Raw genomic sequence first — 25,914 nt, forward strand, 5'->3', positions numbered from 1 at the left:
AAAGTACTTAGCTCCTAGCATTGTGCTGGCCATTTAACAAGACAATGCGTATAATCCCCTAGCACCACACCTGGATTCTAGTAAGAGCTATAAATGTGAGTTGGTGGTCCTGGAAAGAAGCAGACCTGGGGGTAAGGAGCCCCTGGTGAAGTCTTCACCTCCACCCCTGACGTGCTTGGTGATTTTGCCAAAGTCGCTTGTCTGAGGTCCAGTGCCTCCCGATTCTCCTGAAAATCCTGTCCTCTGTAAGAACTATCACTGAGGCTGGTAGCTGCTTGCTGAACCTGCTCATACTTGTTTTTCCTCCAACAGAGCAGAGCCTCCCGTGGCCCCAGGAAGCAGCAGGCAGTGAGAGGTGTGGAGTCCCCAGTGCCTTCCTGTGCATGCCTGTAGCAGGTGAAAATGCGCTGGAGACACAAGACCGAGACAGTAAATTGCTTCCTGTTGTCTTATGTCGGGAAAATAGTGCTGCTTTTACCCTTCTAGGCTTGGGCTGCCTCCCACAAGCCTTGTTTGCCTCTCCCACCTTTCTACTGCCTTTACCAGGCTGTGTGAGCTTAAAGAACAGACAAGTGCAGAGCAGTGACCCGGGAAGGGTTCCCTGCCTCTCATAGTCGTTTTTCCTAGCCAGTGTCCTTCACAATCCTGCTTCCTCAGGACAGGGAAAGAGACAGCCAACCCTTGATTCCTTGACTGTACTGAGAGGAGAGACTAAGTCAGATGGAGGAGTCACTGAGGTTGCTGCTCCCTGAATATCTGGACATGCGAATAGGAGTTCGTAAGAAAATGTAAAATATAATTCAGTCAGTGCACTCGCAACTACTAGACATTCACATTCAATCTACCTTGAATTCTCAGGAAGATTCTAAGAATCCCCTTCAACTGACAAATCCTTTCATGTTAGACACCTCCCCACCCCAGAATGCTGCAAGGAGTTGTTTGACCTGTTTCTCTCCATTCCCTTCCCTTCCCTTCCCTTCCCTTCCCTTCCCTTCCCTTCCCTCCCTTCCTTTTTCTTTCTTTCTTTCTTTCTTTCTTTCTTTCTCTTTTTATCTTTCTCTCTTTGTTCCTTCCTTTCTTTTCTTTTTTCATTTCTTTTCTTTTCTTTCTTTCTCTCTTTTTCTTCCTGTCTTTCTTTCTCTTTCTCTCTTATTGTGGAAAAATGAACATAACATAAAACTTATATTTTCACCATTTTTATGTGTATAGTTCAGCAACATTAAGTGTATTCACATTATCATGCAGCCATCACCACCATCCATCTCTAGAAACTTTTTCATCTTACAAAATTAAACCTCTGTACCCATCAAACACCAACTTCCCATTCCCCCTTTCCCTAGCCTTGGCAACCATCATTCGACTTTCTGTCTCCACAGATTTGCCCTAACGATAGAATCATACAATGTTTGTCTTTTGTGACTTGCTTTTTCACTTAGTACAATTTCCTCTAGGCTCATCTCGGTTGTAGTATGTATCAGAATTTCATTCCTTTTTGAGGCTGAATGATATTCCATTATATGCACAGACCACATTGTGTTTATTCATTCATCTGTTGGTGGATTGCTTCCACCCTTTGAGTGATGCCACTCTGAACATGATTATATCAGTTTCTCCTTAAAATTGTCCATTAATCCTGTAGTTGTTCTGATGGCAGTTAGCTAACACCTCTCTTTAACATCTACACCCTGGGCTCAGGAACTGGGGGAATAACAAAGCAGCAGGAGGCAAGGGTCAGGGTGGGGGTGAGGGACAGCCAGAGTTGGGTCAAGACAAGGAACCAAAACATGCTGTATATTCATAGCTGTAACTTCCCTGGATTAGGAAGGTTCTCTTGGTAACCATTTATGAAGACTATGATTATTTCCTAGTGTCTGTGATTGTTTTCATAAGAAGCTAAGTGGTTCCCATGTTATTATAAAACCCAAGAGTTGTATGGAATTTTAACTGAAATACCAAAATCTAAGGCTATTTGCCTGTCATTCATCCATTTGTTCAACTTCCTGAGTTTACTGCTCTATTTAAATTGTTACAATCAGTGGAGGTTTTACTGAGTTCTGGCAAACAGAAAGAGGGGGAAAGATCAGTGGAAAAAAGTAGGATTGAAGCAGATTCCCATTTAGGAAAAAGATGGGAGGCTGACAAGAAAGTACAGTGGTTCATGTTGCTGACTGCTGACACATTGTGTGGCCAGGGCCAAATTACATACATGTCCAGGCAGAGCAAGTGGTCCTCTATACCAGTGTGGTGTCAAGGCACTGGGAAGAATCCATCCTCCATCCTGAGACAACTCCACCTCTCCCTTCCAATCAAGGTACCTCACATTCCACCATTCAAGCACATTAGACATGCAATGATAGTTGTCCAAATGTGTCAGAAAGGGTTTTCCATTTTCAGAGCCACTCTCTAAAATGCAGATGTTCCTTCAAGAGAAGTCTGAATTTTATAGCCATAAGGACTTTTAGAGTTCCTCTAGCTCAATTGTTATCAAACTGTACTCTGAGGAATTTCTGGGCATACTGGGGCAAAGAAGGTCGCAAGAGTCAAGCAGATAGGGCTCTGGGACCCCCATTCCTCCCCCACTAGTCAGAGCAATCTGCTTTTATCTGATTATAAACTTTTTTTTTTATATATATAAGAACCAGTAGTGAACTACCAAGGAAAATGGTGTGGGATTTGAAAGCATCTGATCTAGTGCAACCCCTTTGTTTGACAGAGAAGGTCCAGAGAAGCTGAAAGTCACACAGCAAATTCATTCAACAAATATTTACCAAGCACCTACTGTGAGCCAGACACACAGTAAACAAACATGAGTGGACAAATCCTGTGCCACGAAGAATGGGCTCTTCTCTTTAGGGTGGGTCCTCTGCAGATTTGCAGAGGATGGGGATTGGACACACGGGGAGCGTCAGCAGGGAACGGGACAGCCTTCCCCCCACCACAACGTGTGCCTGCCAGATTAGCCTCGTACCCCACATATGAGTGATGTCATCTCTCCTGTACATGCAAAAAGGAACAGACATATGTTCTCCTTAGTGTATTGTTCCCCCACTGTATTTTTCCATCCTTGCTGATGCCCTACAATATGTGTACCTACTGTGTGCTGAGCAGTGCTGGCATATGAGGCTATAAAGCTGATGAGGGCATGGCTCCTGTTGCCAAGGAACCTCCTGCCTAACAGGAAAGAGAAAAGCTCCAGACAAATGACCACGCTGCAGAGTCAGCACTAAACGCCAGCCTTGGCATTGGGAAGGGAAGAGACACATCTATCCAGGGGAATGGGTCCTCTCTTATCTTCCCAGATTTTTAGTTAGGAACTTGGATGTTGGAGTCTGGAAGCCCTGGATTCAAAGCCCAGCTGGGCCATGGAACCATGGAGTCTGGGCAAGGGACAGGAACAGAGTTTCATATGAAAAATGTGGGTGATAATGATAGTTCCTTCCTGATGGGGTTGCTGTGAGATTATACATGATGAACACTTAACCTCAATAGATGTAGCTCTTATTTCTAGGGTTTACAAATAAGGCAATGGTGGGAGAGAAACATTCCAGACAAAGGCATTGCCCAGATACAGCGCCCTGAGGGCAAAGCAGGCAGCCTTGAACAGGACACTCCATGTGCTGGTGCAAAGAGCCATGGAAAGGAAGGTGTGAAGGCAAATGACACAGGAAGGTGGATCCAGTGGCAGTAGGGCCCTTCCCATCCCAGATTGAGGACATAGGCCCCCTAAAATCGTTTATTAGCTTCGATCGTTTTCTTATAGAATCCTTGGGATTTTGTGTATGTAAGATCTTGTCATCTGCAAACAGAGAGGTTTTACTTCTTCAAGTCTGGATGCCTTTATTTCATTCTCATGCCTAATTGCTGGGCTGCCTTTAGCTCCTTTTATTTTTGGCTAGGTGAGAACCAGGCCTGGCAGGGTCAGAGAGAGGGACAGACTACCCTTTGGAGGGCTGGCCAGACAAGGGAGGGCACGCAGGCATAGCCCTGTGAGTGCCAGGGCAGACCTCTCAAGCCCCACTGTGACAAGTGCTCCCAGGCTAATGAGCAGAGGGGAGGACACAGGGAAATGCTTTTCTGTAGCACTCATAGCTGGAGCATATTTCTAGAGCATTCAGTAACTATTTCTTGAGCAGCTCCCTGGTTCTTGGGGCTGAGGGCACAGAGATGACTCAGACTTAAATTTGGCACCCACGGTCTAATGAAAAAGTCTGATCAGTAATTAAGGTATTACAACCCAGCTTGACAAGGGTTACAACAGAGGTCTGTACAAAGTTCAGAAAAAACCTAGGGAAGGAAGCCAAGGAGCCCCGTCTAGTAGAACTCAGCCTTAAAGGAAGTGACATCAGAGCTGGTTGTAAAGCATTAATTGAGTGTATTGCCAGGCGGAGAAGAGAGGAACAGGCAGCCCAGGCAGAGAGAACAGCATTTGCAAAGGTATGAGGGTGTGTGAGAGCCAGGCCTGTGGAGACAAAGTGGAGTATCGAAGAGGGAAGTTGGGTCCCGATGGAAAAGGCTCTTGTGTGAGGTCAAAGGTTTTAACATGCAATGCACCACACTGCCTGGCCCTCTCCCTCGGTTTCCAGAGTAGACTATGGTTTTGAGTACTTCTCTTTGGGGCTTCTGTGGTGCTGATCGGAGTAATGGGCAAAGAACACAAGGCACCAAGAAAGCGAAGTGGATTTATATTAGAAGTGCAAGGTGGCCTTCAGCTAGGTCAGAGAGATTGGTGTGTGGAAGATAGAAAAAATGCGAAGAGGGAACAAATGCAAGCTATGGTTTTTGAGGGGAGAAAGGGAGATTTGCTGGCAAGCAGCTGACACAGGAAGTGGCACAGTAGGGTAATGGATGGGAGAACAGGTGCTGTGGGAGTTGTTTTGTTTTGTTTTTGTTTTTGTTTTTGTTTTTGATTTTACCTCTCTTAGAATCTTTGGTAAATGTTTAAGTTATTTTCCAGCTGTTTTCTTCCTGGATGTTGGACTTGAATCTCTTCTGAATGTAGTACCGTGGATAGACTGGACACAAGACAGCCCAGTTTCATTTGGGTTGCCAAATGGGGAGGTGGGGGTTATCCTGTGTGTCCTATTTGTGGCCTGGCAGCCATGGCAAGCCATTAGAGTTTCATTGGGAGAAAGAGGTGATTGGATGTGTGGTTTTTAGAAAGATTATGTGGCTTCTGCATGTAGGATGGGTTGAGGGGACCCAGATCAGAATCAGGATGACTATTTAGGAAGCTGTTAAACAGTTGAGCAGAGATATTATCTACGTCTGAACCAGAGCAGCAGTGGCCCAAATGGCCATTATCTCTGCTTTTTAGCAATCTGTGGTGCAAATCTTAAAGCAGCTCTAAGTACGAGAGGCCAGCAGTTGGGAAGGAAATTCCCTTTAACTGTGGGGTAGTTCAGATTTTAATACCCTACCCTAGGGCCTTGGATTTTCTTTGTGTAACTACACACCGGGAAGGAAGTTTATTTGAGTAGGACAGGGTTTCACCTGAGAGACTCGCCTGTCACTTCTGCAGTGCTTGGAGACATCTAGACAGGACCACTTTCTTTTTGGTCTCTTGACTCACACATACCCTCCAGGAAGTTTCTCTCTGGGAATTTATAGAGTCTGTCCTTACATTTGCAGAAGGAAGCAGCCACATGTAAGGTTTGCAGTCAGTCACTGGGGAGATGATTGCTGTTGGTACTGACCAATTAACCAGCAGGACAGAAAGTTCTTGGATGAACAAGGACACAGCCCCAGCCTTCCCAAAGGCACATTGGAACAGGGGGAGAAGTGGGAGCCTTACTCATGTTTCCATCTCCAGCAGCTTGGCCTAGCATAACACCTGGTACCGCATCATTGCTTAATTAATAGTTCCTGAATATATTAATGAATTAGCATAACAACAAGCCCTGAAAATGGTCACATTAGGTCAGGATTGTGATGTGTTAAAAAGAATTCATCCATTCACTCATTCATCATTTACTCAGCTCCTCCTGCCATTCAGCTTTGGATTAGGCAATGGTTCATAGTCTTGGCTGCATCTGAAGAGTTTTCAAAAAGGCTGATACTCAGACCACACGCCAATCAAAATCAGAATCATTTGTGAGGGTGGGAACCAGACATTAGTGGTTTTTGGTTTGTTAAGTCTCCCTGTGGGATTCCAGTGTGCAGCCACAGTTAAGAACCTATGGGCTAGGTACTGGAATAATAGGTGAATATCATATTGTCCCTGCCCTTATAAGGATCAAAGTCTAAGCGAAGGATACCTGAATTAATTAATTAATTCATTCATTCATTCACTCACTCTCTCACTCATCCATCCATCCATCCATCCATCCATCCATTAGAATACAGAACATTAAATGCCTTAATGGAGATATGGAAACAATACTGTGGGAATCCGCAGGAAGAAATGTTTACATGTGGCTAAAGGATATAGGAAAGCTTCAAAGAGGAAGGAAATTTTAACATGAGTTTTGTATGATAAATAGAAGTTCAGGGGTGCCTGGGTGACTCAGTCAAAAGAGAATGTGACTCTCGATCTCAGGGTCATGGGTTCAAGCCCAAATTGGGTGTAGAGATTATGTAAACAAACAAACAAACTTTGAAAAGAGTTCATCATCTTCCTTCCTTCCTCCATCCTTTTCTTCCTTCCTGTCTTCCTCCCTTCTGTTCTTTTCTTCCCATCTTCTTTAATGACCTTTCCATCCCTCTCTTTCTCCTTTTCATCCTCCTCGCCTGGTTGTTGCAGGCAGGCTCTGAGGTAGGCCCCGAAGGAGAGAATAGTGTACGAAAATGAGGTCCCCATTCTGAAGGTACATCCTCTTCCACAAGGAGGGAATAACATGTGTAGAGCTTGAAGGCTGAAAGAACTTGGGGTGTCTGGGGACAGTGGTTTCATTATTATTGGAGTATACAACATCATGCCAGCAGCCTAAAGAATTTGGACTTTTCCTTAAAGGCATTTAGGAGCGTAATGATGGTGTGATGAGATTTAAAACAGTGCTTACCACATTTTAGGTGGTACCTGAAGTGACTATAAATTGCACACCGTCATGGCGTTGATTAATATTGAGTCACGTTGGTTTTCATTTCTTCTGATTACCTGCAGCAGAGTCTCAATTTAGTGCAGGTAGATCTTTAATACTTATATTGCAAGTATTCATCTTTTTTTTTTAATGAAGAACCTTCCTCAAAATATCTGGCTAGAATTTAATCACATTGGTTTGTTGTCATCCTATTTATTTTAATATAAAGCTTCTAGTAAATGGCAAAACAAAACAAAACAAAACAAAAACAGAAGACTGGCTTTTCATATATGGTAGTAAAGTAAACTTGAGCTTTTAAAAAAAAGTGGATCTGTTAAAAATATACATCAAGTAAATGATGGTACAAAAAACACATTGATGCAGCAAAGATTATAATGGGAGTAGGTAAATCACAGAAGGAGAGATCCATCCAATTCATCAGTTTTTCTCTTTATGGGTCACGCTTTTGGTGTCAAGTCTAAGAACTCTTTGCTTAGCCCTGGACCCTGAAGATTTCCTCTAATAAATTTTTCTAAAAGGTTTATGGTTTCATGTTTTACATTTAAGTCTGGGAACCACTTTGGGTTCATTTTCTTATGAAGTATGAGGTTCCGAGTGAGGGTCCATTTTCTTTTTTGCCTATGGATATCCAACTGGTCTAACTCCATCTGTTGAACACACCTTTTCTCCAGGTAAATTGATTTTGCACCTGTGTCAAAAATCTCCTGGGCATATTTGTGCAGGTGTGTTTCTTGGTTCTCTATTCTGTTCCATTGGTCTGTGTCTACCCCTCCACCAATGCTATGGTCTTGATTATTGTGGCTATATAATCCGTCTTAAAATCAGGTAGTCTGATTGCTCCCATTTTATTCTTCTTTTAAAAAATAATTTTACCTATTCCAGTTCCTTTGTCTTTCCCTATAAATTTTAGAATGGTCTCCTCTGTATCTACAAGGCATCTTGCTGAGATTTGGATAGGAATGCCATTAAATCTGTACATTGATTTGGGGAGAGTTGACACATTTACTGTGCTGAATCTTCTAATCCGTGAGCACTGCGTATCTCCCCATTTATTTAGATCCTTTATTTCTTTCATCAGCATTCTGTAGTTTTTAGCATACAAGTTCTTCTTTTGGAAATGTATTGATTTCCTATCATTCCATAAGGGTATTGTTGCCGAGTGTGAGATTCTGAGTTGACATTTCTTTTCCTTTGGCATCTGAAAATATTGTATCACTTCCTTTGCATCTCCATATTTTCTGGTGAGAAATCTGTCTTTCTCATGGTAAGGTGTTTTTCTCTGGCTGCTTTTAAGACTTTTTCCTTTAGTTTTCCAAAGTTTAATAACTATGTGTCCTGGTGTGGGTTTTGAGAGAGGGTTATCCTCTTTGAGGTTCACCCAGCTTCTTGATTCTGTAGGTTTATGTCTCTTACCAAATGTAGGGAGTTTTCAGCCACTATTTCTTCAGGTACCTTTTCATCCCCACTCTTTTTCTTGTCAACTTCCAGGACTATGACTACATGAATGTGAGGTCTTTTGTTATACAGTCCCACAGATCCCTGGGGCTCTGTTCTTTTTTTTTTTTTTTTTTTTTTTTTTTTCTTCTAGACTGTTTTCCTTCTGATGTTCAGATTAGGTCGTTTCTATGTCTTCCAATTACTGATTCTTTCCTCTGTTCCCTCCATCCTGATGTTGAGCCCAACCATTGAGTTTTTATTTCAGTTACCAGATTTTTCAGTTCTAAAATTTCCATTTGGTTCTTTTTTTTCCTTCTTCTTCTGTTTCTTTGCCCAGATTTTCTATTTTTTCATGTGTTGCAAGCATGGTCCCATTTGCACATTGAAGCATTTTTATGATGGTTACTTTAAAATGTTTGTCGGCTCATCCTAGCATCCCTGTCATCTTGGCAGTGGTATCATGATTGCTTTAAAAAAAAATTTGATATGAACTCTTCCCAGTTTTCCATATGAGAAATGATTTTCAACTAAAATGCATGCAGTTTAGGGGTGCATTTGAGACTCTGGATCATATTAAGTTTTCTGTTTTATGAGACACCTCTTTGGCAGGGGAAGCAGGGGGCAGTGGGAGGAGGGTGTACTGCCTCATTACTTCCAGGTGGGGGTAGAAGTCCAGGTTCCCTGCTCAGCTTCTGTGACATCTGAAGAGGGAGGGTTCTTCATTACTTTTGAGGCAGGGGAAGTTCTGGCTCCCTACCAGGCCTCCAGGAATAACTCCCTGGCTGGGAGGGGTAGAGGTGCCTCCTTACTGTTCCGCATGTGGCCTCCACTGACTCTGGAGGGATGGGGTACAGGGCCTGTCTCTGTCTGAGGAGGATGAAAGTCCCTCCGAGGGACTGTAGGACCACCACTCCAGCAGGAAGGTCAGGTTACTTTGTAGCCTGGCAAGGGGGGACATCTTGGCTCCACCCAGCCTCTGCTAGCCAGGATGGGAACGTGGCTCTGGTGTTTTCTGTGGTGTTTGGCTGCAAATAGAGCAGTTTTCATCTAGAAGTTTTCTATTTTGCTAGGCTGCCCCTTTCCTGTCTTTTTAGCTCGAAGTCTCAGATATATAGGGCCAAACAAGAGCCCAGGGAACTCATCACTGTGTCATTCTTTGGGTCCTGGGATTCCTAACTGGTCTGCCTTTGCCTCTCCACCTTTTAGACTTGTCTTATGTTTGTTTTAAGTATAATGTTCAGGGTTTTTCATTGTATTTGGCAGAAAAATAGGGAAAAGTACCTGTACTCAATCCCCCCTGAACCAGATGTGTCAGTATGTTTTAAGAGGTCTCCAGGTACCCAGGGTTGAGAACCACTGATATAGGCCATAAGCTTCATGAGGGCTGGGGTTGTGTCTATTCTTTACCTGTAATAACTTCTGTACCTGATGCCTCAATAAGGATTTTTTGGATGGATGGATCGGTGGAAGGAAGGGAGGATGGATGGGTGGGTAGGTGGATGGGTGGGTGGATGGATGAATAAATGAATGCATATGAGAATGGAACGAGCAGCCAGAATGGTTCACTCTCACCAATGCCCCCATACACACATACCTCAGTCTAGCTAGACACAAGCCTGGCCCCAGCACCAGTAGGGGGCTTGGCCAGCAGGTGGCGCTGAGGAGCCCCAGGTGTGGTCCTGGGATGACTGCTGTAGTGAGGTCACTTGACTGAAGGAGACAGACATTAAAGATACTCCCAATTACCTAGGAGCACTCTCTTAAAACATCTCATCTACTTCTCCTTTCTCTTCTGCCAGCTCTTTTATTTACCTCAATATCATAAATACTTCTTTTTTTCTCTCTCTCAAGAAGAGAACAGACTGGATAACTTTGATCATCGAAAGTGCCTTTCTCAAGGCTTAATCTCCAGGGATTTGGAACAAAAATAAAACATTATTCATCATGTCCTGAAATGATACATGTGTGTATGCTGGGCCCGGTGGTGTGTGCAGTGTCTTTGTCTAATGTTAGCACAGATGTTCATAGTTCCAATTCCATGAAATCTTTATTTAAAGTGTCTATTCACTTCTCTCTTTCTTACTAGAGTGAAAAGGTGAGTGAGCTAGAGCAGGAGGTCTGAAGCCCACTCAAATATCCTAGAAGGTGTGTATCACTTGGGCCTTTAGCGAACTTGGTCTTCAGTCATTTTTGGACCTTAGTGCAGGGCACCAAGCCCCATAAACTCCAGAAATCTCTGTTTCCACACCATTAAAATGGAAGAAAAAAAATGATCCCTTTATCATAAAGTCAGTGTGAGGACTCAGTGAAGCAACATGGAAACCCTCCTAGCCCAATGCTGGTATGTAGGAAGCCTTTGAAATCTTACTTTTCTTTTTGTTCATTGCTTTTCAAGGCCAGAGAGTAAGAGAGAATGGAGCTGAGATTTTTATACTCCTTCTGTTTACCATTTAGTGGTAATCATCCTTCATTGTCCCATCCCTGGCCTCATTTCAGTATCCCAGCCTGCCCCACCAGGGGTAGGGCATGGGAAGCAGAGACAAACAAGTCCAACCTCCCAAAGTCTTAAGCCAAGTTATCAATGAGAGAAGATCACAGAGGCACAGGAGGAGAGGGGTGATGTCACTCAGTCATGTCCATTCCACTTCTAAGGATTAAGAAGTTACGTGTAACATTGTGCCCCTTCCACAAGAAACCACGAGATTTATTTTGTCTAAAACTCAGTTCCAGCTAAAGCTGTCTTTCTGTTAAGCAACTATTTTGCTTTCATGCAAACGACACTAGAATCTTGTAATTGATCCTGTTTTCTTCTTTGTTCTGGCTCCTGGGAAGCTCAGAGTCAAAACCGTGGCCCAACTCTAGTGGTCCGTTAGGATCCACCTTAGTTTCATCCTTATTTGCCTAACATCTTTATTCCCCTTTAAAAAAAAATCCTAGTGCCTGGTAGGTATTTTCAGGGAGCAATACTAGTGTATGAAGATAGGTTTTTAAAACAGACAGAGATATGGAAACCTAGACAGCCCCTTGCTTGAACTACTGAATTTTTTTTAATCAACTTTTTTGAGATATAATTTACATACTATGAAATTCACCCATTCTAAGTAAATCATACAATTCAATTATTGTTAGTAAATTTCCAGAGTTATATAATCATCATCAGAATTCAATTTTAGGGCATTGCCATGACTTTCAAAGATTCCTTCCTGTTTCCACCTCTAGTTTCAGGCAACCACTAATCTACTTTCTGTCTCTATGGATATCCTATTGTGGACTTTTTACATGAGTGGAATCATACAGTGTGTTGCCTTTTGTGTCTACCTTCTTTAGGAGTTAGCATTTTGGTTTTGCAATTTATCCTTGCTATAGCATGCATCAGTACTTGGGTTTGTTTTTTTTTTTTTAATTGACAACTAACATTCCATTGCATGGCTATACCGTCTTTTGATTATCCATTCACCAGTTGATGAAAATCTGGGTTGTTTCTACTTTTCGGCTATTATTAATAATGCTAGAAATAGTCACATGCAAATCTGTGTGTGGATCTCTTGAGTGGACATCTCGGTGTGGAACCACTGTTTATTATGATAACTATGTTTAACTGAGAAACTACCAGACTTTTCCACAGTGGATGCACCATTTTACATTCCCACCAGCAGTATATGAGGATCCTAATTTCTCCACAGTCTTATCATTATTATCTGTCTTTTAAAAGTATAGTCATCCAGTAGATGTGAAGTGGTGTCTCATTGTGATTTTGATTTGCATTTCCCTGATGACCAGTGGTGTGGAGCATCTTTCCACAAGCTTCTGAGCCACTCCTGTACCTTCTTCGGTGAACTGTCTATTCAGATCCTTTGCCCATTTTTAAATTGGGTTATTTGTCTTATTGAGTTGGAAGAATTCTCCAAATATTCTGGATACATCAGACATACAATCTATCAGATATATGATGTACAAATATTTTCTCCCATTCTGTAGCTTTTTCCTTTCTTAGTGGTGCCTTTTGAAACATAAGAGTTTTAAATTTTGACGAAGTCTAACTTAGCAATTTTTCTCTGTATGGGTTGTACCTCTGGTGTTGTATCTAAGAAATCTTCGTCTAACTCTAGGTCTCGAAGCTTTTCTCTTATGATTTCTTCTGATAGTTTTAAGAGGTTTAGCTGTTACATTTAGGACTAATGTCAGTGTGAGTTAGTTTTTGTGTGTGGTGTGAGGGAAAGGACTAGATTCATTATTGTGCATGGAGAGGTCAGTTATTACAGCACTGGAGCCATTTCATTTGTCCCCTGCCTTCTTCTCTCCCTTCCTCTACTTCAGCATGCCTGCAGATGAGCAACACCGCTCCTCAGTGGCAGCCGTGGCCCCCACTTTCTTGTCACTTCAGTTCATGAGACCAACAGACTCTCTTGGCTGTACAACCCCAGTCCCAGTTTTCCGGAAGAGAGAATGGGACTTGGCCCTTCCGGGTCAGAGGACATCCCCTAGTCCAAACACATGTCTAAGGATCAGATTTACCCTGCCAGGGGCCCACCCCTAGATGGATGATGGTCCTCAGAGAAGGAAGCTGGTGAGCTGGGCAAATACCCCCACAAGGAGTCTATTCCAGGGTCATTTCTAGGGTCATTATCTTGTATTTGGCATTCCAGATTCCCTATGAACTAGCTTGACATTTCCAGCTTGGGGCTCACACAGGTCATGCCCTCAGAATTTGTTTTTGCTTGACCTGCATTCAAGTGCTCAAGAAAACAAATAAAACAATTGAATAGTTGGCATTTTAAAACTAAAAGATTTCGTGTACAAATCCAGCTTTTATGCTTCATTTTAAAAATAGGCAGATCTGGGGCGCCTGGGTGGCGCAGTCGGTTAAGCGTCCGACTTCAGCCAGGTCACGATCTCGCGGTCCGTGAGTTCGAGCCCCGCGTCGGGCTCTGGGCTGATGGCTCAGAGCCTGGAGCCTGTTTCCGATTCTGTGTCTCCCTCTCTCTCTGCCCCTCCCCTGTTCATGCTCTGTCTCTCTCTGTCCCAAAAATAAATAAACGTTGAAAAAAAAATTAAAAAAAAAAATAGGCTGATCTGGGTCTACAGCAGTTGGTGGCATCTGAGCAAAGAATATACCCTCCAGGGTGCCCCAGTCCCCGCCACTCCCTCTTGCTCCACACACAGTCCCCTGTTCTTATTTTTTTTAATTTTTTATTTATTATTTTTGAGAGAGAGAGAGAGAGAGAGAGAGAGAGAGAGAGAGAGAGACTGAGAGCAAACAGGGAAGGGGCAGAGAGAGAGGGAGACACAATCAGAAGTAGGCTCCAGGCTCTGAGCTCTCAGGACAGAGCCTGACGTGGGGCTCGAACTCGCAGACCGTGAGATCATGACCTGAGCTGAAGTCAGACGCTTAACCGACTGAGCCACCCAGGTGCCCCTAGTCCCCCATTCTTATTAACTTTCCCTCCCTGACTCTGTGAGACATTTGAATATGTGCCTGCACCCCCAGAAAACTCTTCAGGGGTGCTCTCATCTGCCTCTTGCATCTTACCCAGAGACTAACTCTTAACCCAGCACTGCCCTCGATTCGAAGTCAGACATGTTCCTGCAGCACTGAGTTCATAACAGGATTTTGCTATTTGCAGTCTGCTTTCTGCACCATGTGTCAGTAGCATTGACACCCAAGTCTGGGTGTTTTATGGAAATTATGCCTTGGCCAGATTCGATGAGAATCTGCTGTACTTGGGGTACTTCATGCATGGCACCTCTCTTGTGTAATTAGAGCAAATAAATGAATATTCAGACTTACTTGACTAAAATAAGCATCCAGCGCCAAGGGTTCCCAGCGAGTAGAACAGTTGGGAATGGGGAGTGGTGGGTGAGGCACTTTAGAATCCATCAAGAAAGGAATCCCAAACTCTCACTTTTCACTAAAGAAAATAAAAGCTGTGTTAAGAATGTGGAAGAGTTTCCTTTGAAAACGTTTTTTTCCAGTGGAATACCTCTATTTTATTTTGTTTTGAAAAATGAATGCAGTTCGTTCCTGCTTTTTTCCCTGTTACAAAACTAAGATGCTCTCATTGTTGATATCTGGGGAAATGCCAGGAATAATCAACATCACCTCCCACCCAGAGGAAAGCATTGTTAACATAACGTAATAGAGACTCACCCTCATTCTAAACCTGATAATAGAATCATCCTGCACAAACAACATCTGTTATAAATTTAATTTCATTATAAGCATTTTTCCGTATAACTAATGGTGCTCCATAAATGTGATTATCAATGACCGCATGATATTCTATTCTGTAGCTATCCCATAATGTATTTCATTTCCAAATGTTAGATTTATTTCCTCATACTGGCTATCATAAATGATGTTGCAGTAAGCATCCTTGTGTGTGAATCTGTACTCATCTTTTGGATTAGCATGAGAGAAATTTCTAATAATAAAGTTTCCAGGGGCGCCTGGGTGGCTCAGCCGGTTGAGCGTCCAGCTTCAGCTCAGGTCGTGATCTCACAGTTTATGAGTTTGAGCCCACATCAGGCTCTGTACTGGCAGCTCAGAGCCTGGAGCCTGCTTTGGAATCTGTGTCTCCCTCTGTCTCTGCTCCTCCCCAGCTCATGCTCTGTCTCTTTCTCTCTCTCTCTCCTTCAAAAATAAATAAAAACATTAAAAAAAAAGTTTCCAGCAAAAAGTAGAAAAGTTACATGAAAGGTATCAATATTTATCAATTAGCATAAATCTTACCTCAAATTTGTGTTGGTCTAGACATCCTCATGAAAAATATGCCCATGTCTTCTGTAGTTAGATCCTCCTTCCTGTGTCTCTTGCTGGCTCTCATCCATGTGGTTTTCCAGAGTCCATCCAACAAACTTCTTTTGAGATCTGTTATGTGCCGGCCTGGTGCCAGCATGGGAGAATGGCAGCGAGTGAAAAGGTGTTGCCCCCGCCATGAAGGATGAGGCGTACCCTTGATGGTGACCGGTGTCTCACTTTAGAAACAGAAATAGTGGACTCTTTCCATGTTCTAGACGTGCTCCCTGTTTAGTTAGGGAGAATCAGCTAAAGAAAGAATAGTAAGCTAGGTGACGTAAAGGGAAGTGTTAGAAGCGATGTGGGGACACCAAAGGGGGTGCTTTAAGGCAAATGGTGCCCCAGAGGGGGGAAACAGCACAAGCAAAGGCATAGAGATGTAAAGACTCGCCATTCCAGCAATTCCCTCCCAATTCCTCGAACTCAGCTCTGTACTTTCATTCTTTCTTCCCTTCATCCTTAAATTCTTCTGCCTTCCTCCTGGGGAACTTCTACTCATCCTTCAAAGCCCAGCTCACAGAACACTCCTTCTCCAGTGTTCTTCTTGGCATCCATACTCCACCTTGAGAGTGGCTGTTTCTCCTTCCTCTGTCCTGTCAGCTGCTTTAATCTTACCTCAGTCATCATTTTTGTCCCAGTTACATTCTAGAATTTTTAATGTTTCAAAAAATTTTTTTAAATTTTTGATACTGTTCATTTATCTTTTGTCTTTATTCTCACGTTAATTGACGAACTCCTTGAAGTCAAGGGAAGTGTATCAGTTAAGATTCAGTTTGGCTGTGTGTGATAGAAAACCTATGCTACCCAGAAGTGGAGAGCCCTGACTTATTTGGCAGCTCTTATAGTCATCAGAGACCTCAGCTCCATCCAAATTGCTGCTTCAATGTTCTCGTTTTTTGACTCTTCCTCATGGTCCCAACAAGGCTGCTTAAGCCCTGTTCATCCTATCAACATTCTGGCCAGCTGGAAGAATGAAGGGCCAAAGAAAAGAATACATCCTCCCTTTAGGGCTGCTTTTTGTAAGTTGCAAACTACACTTCTGTTTCCATTTCATCGGAACTTAGTCACATGACCATACCTAGATACAAAGGAGTCTGGAAAATGTAGTCTGTACTCCAGGCAGCTGTGTATTCAGCTAAAAAATAGAAGTCTGTTACTAAATAGAGGAGAAATAATTATGGAAGACCATTGGCAGGTTTTGCCACAGTGAAAAACAAGGTCAAAGATGATTCCTCTGAGTCAGACTGGGCCAGCTCTGGGATCATTGTGTTACCCAGAAATGGAAGAAAACACAACAGCTACTATTAGTTGAGTATGTCCTATATGTCAGGCACTGTACTAGGTGCTTCCACCCTATTTTAGAGATGAGGAAAATGGAGACTTGGTGCAGTGAAATATCTGGCCCAGCTAATTAGAGCAGAAACAAGATTAGAGCAGAGATTAGCTGGTTTACAAAGTTTAGGTTCTTAACCACTGGCCAAGTCTTCCATCCAAGTGAGCTCCATGCCTTCTGTGAATCAGCATTGCTGAAATGGCTAGAAAAGTGGGAAGGTGAGGCCACTGGGAGCCTCATTTAATGTCTAGCATCTCTCCAAACCCACCAATTCCCTTCCTATTAGCGGAGATCCCTACCTATTGGTCTCTTTTTATCTAAAACCAATATCTGCAAGTTCTACTTAGGTAAATAGTTGCCACTGAGAAAGGAGTATTTCTGATTTGGAGTGAGGTCCAGGACACCTCTTCTTGCATACCTCCCATGATGGGGGGCTTACTATATCAAGGCAATTCATTGCATTGCTTTCAGCGGAGAGCTGTATTCTTTGGCAGTTCGAGGTGCTTATTCTTCAGTTAGTTCTCAACTAAGGACCATTTTGCCTCCCAATGGATATCTGGCAATGTCTAGAGATATTTTGGTCTGTCATGACTGGGAATGGATGAGAGGGTGCTACTGGCATCTAGTGAGTAGAGGCCAGGGATGCTGCTAAACATCCAACAAAGCACAGGACAGTCCTTCACAGCAAAGAATTATCCAGCTCAAAATGTCAACAGGACAAAGGTTGAGAAATAGACTAAGGTTTGAATCTTGACATCGCCAGTCTCTTCCTAGCTGTGTGACCCTGAGTAGTTTGCCTTGCCTCTCTGAGCTTGAGCTGTTTCCTTGTGTCTACCTTGGTGATCATCACATGCCCTCCCTATGTGCTTGTGGCAGGCATTTAATAACTGATATCTGAAAAACCCAGAGCTTGGCTCCTTACCATTGTAGCTGCTCTCATCAACATTCCCAGGATGTGGAAGGAACGTTGACTACCTTTGTTTATTTGCTGGCACATGGGCCTGATTAGATTACACTGTTTGTAATCTTTCTGGAAAAAGTCCCACTGCAGCTAATGGTTTTGGAATGGAGCCATTCCCTTAATTCAAAATTAATGGCTTGCTCGTGCACACAAGCCTCTTAGAGAGAAGGGATTCATTTCTGCTGATCCCCCAGTCCTCGTCACCTGGGAATTGTCAGAGCTTTCCCACCCCACTGTCTCAACGACCCTCCCAACAGTCCAGGGAGGTAATGATGCTTTCCCTACTTTACAGGGAAGGTAATTGGAGACGTGGCTGTTGACCCAAGCTCTGCACAGCCCATCAAGTGGCAGAGCCCGGGTGAGAACTTTCTCCTTCCATCACCCGCTTCTTTAGGGACATAGTGCTATAAGGAAGCTACAGGTGCCCACCTCTCTCCCCCAATTGCCCTGTCCACAGTGCCTCCTCCAGCCTCTATTCCCTGTCCCCCAGAGCACACCCTCTAGCCTGCACCATCTCTGTAGGCTTGGCCTTGATCCCAGAGAGGGGCATCTCAGAACCCGATGGGGTCTGGGCAGCCTGAAGGGAGCATGGATGGCCTCCTGTGTAGCATTAGGTGCAATGAGGATCCACGTCTCCGGATACTTCCCGCTCTCAGCCTGATGTCCCTTTGGCATTTATAGAGAGAAAACCATTCAACCATCAGTTTTTCAAAACACAGATGTCCGAGGGAAGGGAAAGCACCTTACGTTAGTTATCTCACCGAGTAGGGCATGTTCAGGGATTGGGTAAGAGGAATGGAGACTAGGAATGGCATATGAGCCTGTGACCCAGGCAGCCACACAGGCCCTGTGCTCAGGAGGGCCCCCATCTCGGTTTCATGTTCTGCTGTTGCCATCTTGAAGTTCTTAATAATTTTTTAATTTTTAATTTTGCCCTGGGCCCTGAAAATTACATAGCCAGCCCTGAGTGAGACAGGAGGTCAGTGTTGATGTGGCTGCTCCTTCTACCCTCTGGGTGCCCACCCTGTGGGACCCACTTTTTAGGGTTCCCTCAGGCTTCCTCCTCTTTCCCTGACACCCTCACCCCCACCCCACATTCTTCAAGGGAGGCAGGTGCCAAGATAGGTCTGTATTCAGCAGGTGGGTGCTCCATTTGCCTTTCCAGGAATCCTGCTCAATTCCATGGTTTCAGAGAACAAAGTGGATTTTCTTACTTCTGAAGCAGATCACTGAGCCGAAAGGAACTTTTCACCAGTAGATATCTGTTGAATGATTCGTAGCACCCTGCCCCTCACTCACTGACTCATCCCTTTACCAAATATGCATTTATCTTTGGCTTTTATGTCTAAGCAAAATAACATGTCCAAGCTACAAAGGAGAACATGTGATAAAGAACTGTGTTTACAGAGATAGGAAGATAAATATATATAAATTTATATATATTTATATATATTATTTATATAAATATATATGTGATATTAATTTATATGTGTGTAAATTTATATAAATATATTTATGTGATATTAATTTATATGTGTGTAAATTTATATATATATAAATTTATATATATTTTTATATATATGATATAGAACTGTTATATCTGTGTGTGATATAGAACTGTGATATATATATGTGATAAAGAACTGTGCTTACAGAGATAGGAAAATAAATATATATATATAAATATATATATTTTTATATGTAATTTATATAAATATATATGTGATATTAATTTATATGTGTGTAAATTTATATAAATATATTTATGTGATATTAATTTATGTGTGTAAATTTATATATATAAATTTATATATATTTATATATATTATTTATATAAATATATATGTGATATTAATTTTCCCCAACATTTTCTCACTCAAAATATTGATAGAAAAGTTGGAAGCAATGTACAGTGAACACCTATATATCTACCACCTAGGTTACAAATTAACATTTTGCTCTTTTTGCTTGATTATATGTCTGTTCATTTATCCGTTCTTCTAACCAGCTATCCATCCAACTTGTTTTTTTGATTCATTTCAAAGTAAGCTGCAGACCTCAGTAGATTTCACCCCTAAACACTTAATATGCAACACTAATTTCTTTTCAGGGTGCCTGGGTGGCTCCATCAGTTAAGTAGTGGACTTTTGATTTTGGCTTAGGTCATGGTCCCAGGGTTGTGGGATCGAGCCCCACATTAGAGTCCACGCTGAACATGGAGCCTTCTTGGGATTCTCTCTCCCTCTTCCTCTGTTCCTTCCCTGCTCTCTCTCTTTCTCTCTCTCTCTCAAAAATTTTTTTCCTTTTTTAGTCAAAAGGTAAAAAGTAATGATTTTTATATAAAAACAAATCATTTTCTGTCAAATACAATTATTGAATGACAAATAGTGTACACAGAGTGAAAAGAAATTCTTGGTTCCCCTCTGTGTGCAATGAGGCAGAGACAGAGAAATAAGAGAGAACTTTCCTCAAGGTAACAAGGAGAAAATAGAAACACCTCTGTAACAGAGGGTGGTTGGAGCTACCTTGAGAATACCAAGCTGTGGGAATGTTTTAGGGAACAGCTTCCTTTTTCCTCCCAATCAAAACTGAAAATCTGAGATGAACTTCCTTAGCCTCTTTCCTCCTTGAGGTGGCTGTGGACTATTCCAGGGGGTGTGAACTTGGGCAGAACTGAAGGTGAAACTGCAAGGTCCTGGGTCTGGGATGTAGAAGTGGAGAAAGGTACAGGCTGATGTGGTGGATTTGGGGGGTTATTATCCTCACAGAGCTGATGGCTGGGGTGGACGGGGTTGAGTGGGGAAGGCTCTCAGGCTGACAGCGGAGAGTGACAGGAGCAGAGAGCAGGACTGGGGCACAATAGAAGATGATGCTGTTCAGAAGAGGCACATTCAAAGAAGGTGGAGGGTTGCTCTGGCGGGCAGTTCAGAGCTGGAGGAGAATATAGAAAAGTACCCAAAGCAAGCCTCTAAACAGGGTACTTGGAAAAAGCCTGTAGCGATCACCTGTGTCATCTTTCACATTTGGCCCGTGAGAAATTGCAGGCTGAGAGACCACTCTGAGTATTAGTGGCAGAGCTGGGGCAAGATTGGTGCTACCCAGATGGTGCTTTTCCAACAAAGTAACTCAAGGGTTCCTTCCACAAGGATCAAATGCCTTAAGGTCTTGCTTTTTATTTTTAAAAATATCACACAAATTTAGCTTTCTTCTCAAGAATTTGTCTGGCTTTGTCTTAATGTTACAGTAGTCTGTTTTTGCTAAGTTACTGAGAGATATTTACACTCTGTTAGGGTTTCTAAATTTTCTTCAGAATCATACTACTTTTTGATGAATATCAAAATCTCACAACCTCTTCCAGAAGTTTTAATTCCCTGCTTCCACCTCCCACCCCAATTAAGGATCATCAATAACAGTATACAATGTGTTTTCAGTGTAGCCTTACTAGCAAAGAAAGTGTTGTTACGTATTACTTTGCACAGTTTATACAATGAAATTTTTTTCAAATATAAAAACAAAATAAGTAAAAAAAGATAAAATATGCTTCCTCAAACAACACAACTCCCTTCCCTTTAGAGAACCATTAGTCTAAAGGGATGTGTAGATTTATTCCATGCTTTGGGTACCCTTGTAACCTCCCCCATATCAGTTAGAGATGCTTTTGGCTGCAAGTAAAAACTCCCACAACAGTGACTTAAGCAAAGAAGACATTTCATTATTTCCCATTAATAACCAGTATGAAGGAAGAAGATTCCAGGGTTAGTTCAGCAGCTCAGTGATAATAGGACTCTGGGTTGGCATCACAGTGGTTTTCTTGGTATTTCCCTGATGGCCCCAAGATGACTGCCATAAGCCCCAAGCATCACCTCCTACAGGGAGAAGGGGGCAAGAAGCAAAACTTTTCTTTGTTTTGATCATTTGTCAGAGAGAAAGAAATTTCTAGAACCCTGGCTTTGCCATGAGACTTCCCCATCTACTTTCTTGGCCACAGTTGTGTCTTGTGCCCAATCCTAGACCAGCCACTGGCAAAGAGGAACTAGAGTGCCGTATCCAGCTCAGACCAGTCATAATGCAGCCCACCTTCCCAGAACACATGCCACATGGGACCTACACAAACTTTGCATTGCTTTTGCCCAACTCCCTCGCTAGAATGTAAACTCCATGGGGGCAGAGATTTTTGTTTTGTTCACTGCTATATTCCCAACACCCAGAACAATGCCAGGAATTCACTAAATAGTCATTGAATGAGTGAAGAAATGAATGACTAAGGAAGGAAGGGGATTTGGACCGTAGGCTGTATCTACTGCTCCCAACAGCATACAACCCCATTTAGATCAACTTGATGGTACCAAGTGACTCTACCGATCTCCAAGGCTCTGGCCTTAATCCTTGTGTCTTTCTTCGTAGGGAGGGAGCCCCAGCTGGAGGCTGCTCTTGTGCCAATGACCCTTCCCAATTCTTCCTGTGTCGTAGAAGACAAGATGTGCGAGGGGAATAAGACCACCATAGCCAACCCCCAACTGATGCCCCTGGTGGTGTTCCTGAGTGCCATCTCCTTGGTCACCGTGGGACTCAACCTGTTGGTCCTCTACGCTGTACGGAGTGAGCGGAAGCTACACACTGTGGGGAACCTGTACATTGTCAGCCTCTCTGTGGCAGACCTGATCGTGGGAGCTGTTGTCATGCCCATGAACATCCTCTACCTCCTCATGTCCAGGTGGTCCCTGGGCCACCCTCTCTGCCTCTTTTGGCTTTCCATGGACTATGTGGCCAGCACCGCATCAATTTTCAGTGTCTTCATCTTGTGCATCGATCGCTATCGCTCTGTCCAGCAGCCCCTCCGATATCTTAAGTATCGTACCAAGACCCGAGCATCAGCCACCATCTTGGGGGCCTGGTTTCTCTCCTTCCTGTGGGTTATTCCAATTCTGGGATGGCATCACTTTATGTCACCGGCCTCGGGACACCGGGAAGACAAGTGCGAAACAGATTTCTATGATGTCACCTGGTTCAAGATCATGACCGCCATCATCAACTTCTACCTGCCCACCTTGCTCATGCTCTGGTTCTATGCCAAGATCTACAAGGCTGTACGGCAGCACTATCAGCACCGAGAGCTCATCAATGGATCCCTCCCTTCCTTCTCTGAAATTAAGCTGAAGCCAGAGAACCCCAAGGTGGGGGCCAAGAAACCAGGGAAGGAGTCTCCCTGGGAGGTTCTGAAAAGGAAATCAAAAGATGCCAGTGGTGAGCCTGTCATGAAGCCACCATCCCAAGACTCAGAGGAGATGAAATGCCCAGGTGTCTTCAGCCAAGAAGAGGACAGAGAAATGGACAAACTCCACTGCTTTCCACTTAACATTGTGCAGATGCAGACTGAGGCAGAGGGGAGTGGCAGGAGTTATGTAGCTATCAACCAGAGCCAGGGCCAGCTGGAGATAGATGAACAGAGCCTGAGAATGCGTGTGGCCAATGAGATATCAGAGGATCAAATCCTAGGTGATAGCCAATCCTTTTCCCGGACAGACTCAGACACGCCCCCAGAGTCAGCATCAGGGAAAAGCAAACCTAGAAGTGGGTCTAGCACAGGACTGGATTACATCAAGTACACTTGGAAGAGGCTCCGCTCACATTCCAGACAGTACGTGTCTGGGTTGCACATGAACCGAGAACGGAAGGCTGCCAAACAATTGGGTTTTATTATGGCGGCCTTCATCCTTTGCTGGATTCCTTACTTTATCTTCTTCATGGTCATTGCCTTCTGCAAAAGCTGTTGCAATGAGCATGTGCATATGTTCACCATCTGGCTTGGCTATATCAACTCCACGCTGAACCCCCTCATTTACCCCTTGTGCAATGAAAACTTCAAGAAGACATTCAAGAAAATTCTCCATATTCGCTCTTAAGGGAGGCTACAAGGGGATGCAACCAAAGTGACACTTAGGCTGTCCCTGAAGAAAATGGAGGATGAGGCCTGTGAGTTGCCAGGCACCTGGGCTTTCCAGAGTCAAAAGAACAGTCTTAAGGACTAGGTAGCTTGGAAGGTTCTTAGACCCATTGGCAGAATAGCACATGTTGGTGGTCAGCAGAGAGATTGTACTCTGAGTAGAAAGCAGGATATTTCCAAGAGAATCAGACCTGGATGAGTTCTCCTGCTCCTCAGGAAATGTGGGAGCCTCAGACTCTCGCTGTCATTCAAGCTTTCAGACTTGAATTAATTGGAAACTGAAGGGACACGTAGGTAGAGTTTTACTGGAGAATTAGAACTCTCAAGCCTTCCTGGAATGGAGTTATATGACTGTGCAGAGACCTCACATATACAGATAGATGCTGTCCCCTTCCAGGGATCACCTTGATAGGCATGACAGCTATTCCATTGTGACTGTCACTTCTCAGAACGCCTCTCCTCTGAGCCTCTCCTACAGCTTTCTCCAGAACCAGTGTCTGAACCACCTTGGAAATTCTGCTTTATTATTTCTCACTCATGCACATCTTAGAGTTGATAGGAAATTTTTCAGCTTGTACATTTCCTTGTTTGCAACCCCAAATTCCTGTTGGCTATTAACAGAATAATGATAAAAGCTGCCTTCAAAAGAAAAAGAAAAGGCGTGTTTTTAATGGTTGCACAATGAAAGCATAAAAAAAAAGGGAATGGGGAGAAGAAAACTATATCTCTTGAGTGCTGGGCCAGGCTTATCCCCCTTAAGCTCCATGACACTCCATAGCAGGTGGATGGTGTTACTAGAAGAGCAAATTGTGATGTAGCAAGGTGACATAAAGTGCCCAACATCACACAGCTAGTAATGTGAGAGAGTTAGAATGAGAACCCTATGGGGTTCTGGCTCATTGTAACACGTTTTCTCCAAAAGGCAAAAATTTGTCCTGTTAAGTATGTGCATGTGCGCGCACACACACACACACACACACACACACACACACGCACGCACAACTATTCCTAAGAGTGGTGGCAATTCTCAAAAGGATATGCTGAGAGAAGGAAAAGCTGGCATAGAATATTCCTGAGGCAGCAGAAGGTGATACTTTGAAGGGACAGTGTGCATTTTTATTTGTGAGTTCTGCTGTATTCGTTGAAGAAAAGTCATCATGTTCTTTTATACTCACACCTCTTTAGTAAAAACTAGCAAAGGCATGGAACATACAGTTTTCTTTGGTGTTTACATTGCAATCTGGTTGTGATTTATATTTTAAAACAATGCTGAACTGTAATGTATGTAGCCAAATGGAGTGCATGTACAAGCTGGTATTTTGTGTTCTGTGTTCCTGTTCGCATGATGTTAAAAATGACAGATTTTTACCTGCCTAAAATATGATATTTGAAACTACCTTGTTATGAGTTTGATTTATTTAATTCTCCCTTTCTGAGTCTCTTGGACTGAGAAGATGTATTGAAACATGCTGTCAAATATTATAAGATATGATACAGGATTGCTCTTTGGTTTCTGGTCGCATGTGTAAATGTCTTTAGGAAAGGACTTTTTATAACAAGCCTCACTGTCTGCTTGGCATCCCCCAAAGCTCTTCTTGGTCAAAATTGGGGGAGCTAATGAGACTTTTATCCTGGTTTTGAAAGCTGTAGCTGGTCTGTTTCTAGGTCAAAAAGCCTTTCCCAGAAGACCTGTGAGAGACTTGCTCCCCAAGATCCCTCAGCTTGCTCCCCAAGATCCCTCATAATGAAGGAGCTTTAAAAAGATCACCTCCCACAGACAAATGGCTAAGTGCCCATTATTCGTGTTGATGAATGGTTGAGGCAACTAGTGAAGAGAAGTGGTTATAAGCTCTGACTTTGGGTCAAAGAGACCTGCATCTGAGTCTGATAAGAAGAAATGGTCAATATAAATTGTCAGAACACAAAAAGCCAGGCCCATGCATTATTGAATACAGTGTTTATGGTGCATGCAGAGCATCTGGTACATGGTGGGGACTCATATGTAGTTTTAAAACATACTGTGCATATCATATGCCAGGCCCCATGCTTTACCACTGTTATCTAATTTAGCCTTTACACGGATCTCATGAGGGAAACTTCTGTATTTTTACAACTAGGCAAACTGAGGCACAGAAAGAAACTGAGGAATGGGCAGACAGAAAAGGAGAAGTAGGAAGTGGGGGACAGAAAGAGCATAAACCAAATGGCATAATATTCATGCACTCAAGAAAAATCTACATTCAAAAACATATTCTTCATTAATGTATTCATAAGTTAAATATATTCAAAGGGAAAATAAACCATCCTTAGCTTTTGATAAGTAGAAATTCCTTCAAATGATTCTCTTAAGATCATGTGAAAACCAGTCAACTACTGCATCACATAAATCTTTAAAAGCTTGTGAAA

At 43.0% G+C, this 25,914-nt stretch overlaps 1 protein-coding gene across 2 annotated transcripts; it reads left to right on the forward strand.

Annotated features, from left to right (window-relative positions):
* The first annotated feature begins 317 nt into the window (after positions 1 to 317).
* Positions 318 to 24,904, forward strand: HRH1 (histamine receptor H1). Of its 2 annotated transcripts, none has more exons than XM_045493808.1 (2): positions 318 to 429; positions 21,969 to 24,904. In XM_045493808.1, the coding sequence occupies exons 1-2, from the start codon at positions 384 to 386 to the stop codon at positions 23,465 to 23,467; spliced, it is 1,545 nt and encodes a 514-aa protein (XP_045349764.1). In that variant the 5' UTR covers positions 318 to 383; the 3' UTR covers positions 23,468 to 24,904. The 2 variants fall into 2 exon arrangements, with proteins under 2 accessions (XP_045349764.1, XP_045349765.1); XM_045493809.1 differs by lacking the exon at positions 318 to 429 and adding an exon at positions 4,339 to 4,434.
* Positions 24,905 to 25,914: the final 1,010 nt, after the last annotated feature.

This window comes from Leopardus geoffroyi, chromosome A2, assembly GCF_018350155.1.
Source record: "Leopardus geoffroyi isolate Oge1 chromosome A2, O.geoffroyi_Oge1_pat1.0, whole genome shotgun sequence".
In the NCBI taxonomy this organism is placed as follows: Eukaryota; Metazoa; Chordata; class Mammalia; order Carnivora; family Felidae; genus Leopardus; species Leopardus geoffroyi.

Bases quoted from the DNA above. Each gene is read 5' to 3' on its own strand.
- HRH1 (XM_045493808.1), top strand. From the start codon at position 384: ATGCCTGTAGCAGGTGAAAATGCGCTGGAGACACAAGACCGAGACA. The intron at 430-21,968 runs GTAAATTGCTTC...CTTTCTTCGTAG, and splicing joins GGAGACACAAGACCGAGACA to GGAGGGAGCCCCAGCTGGAG.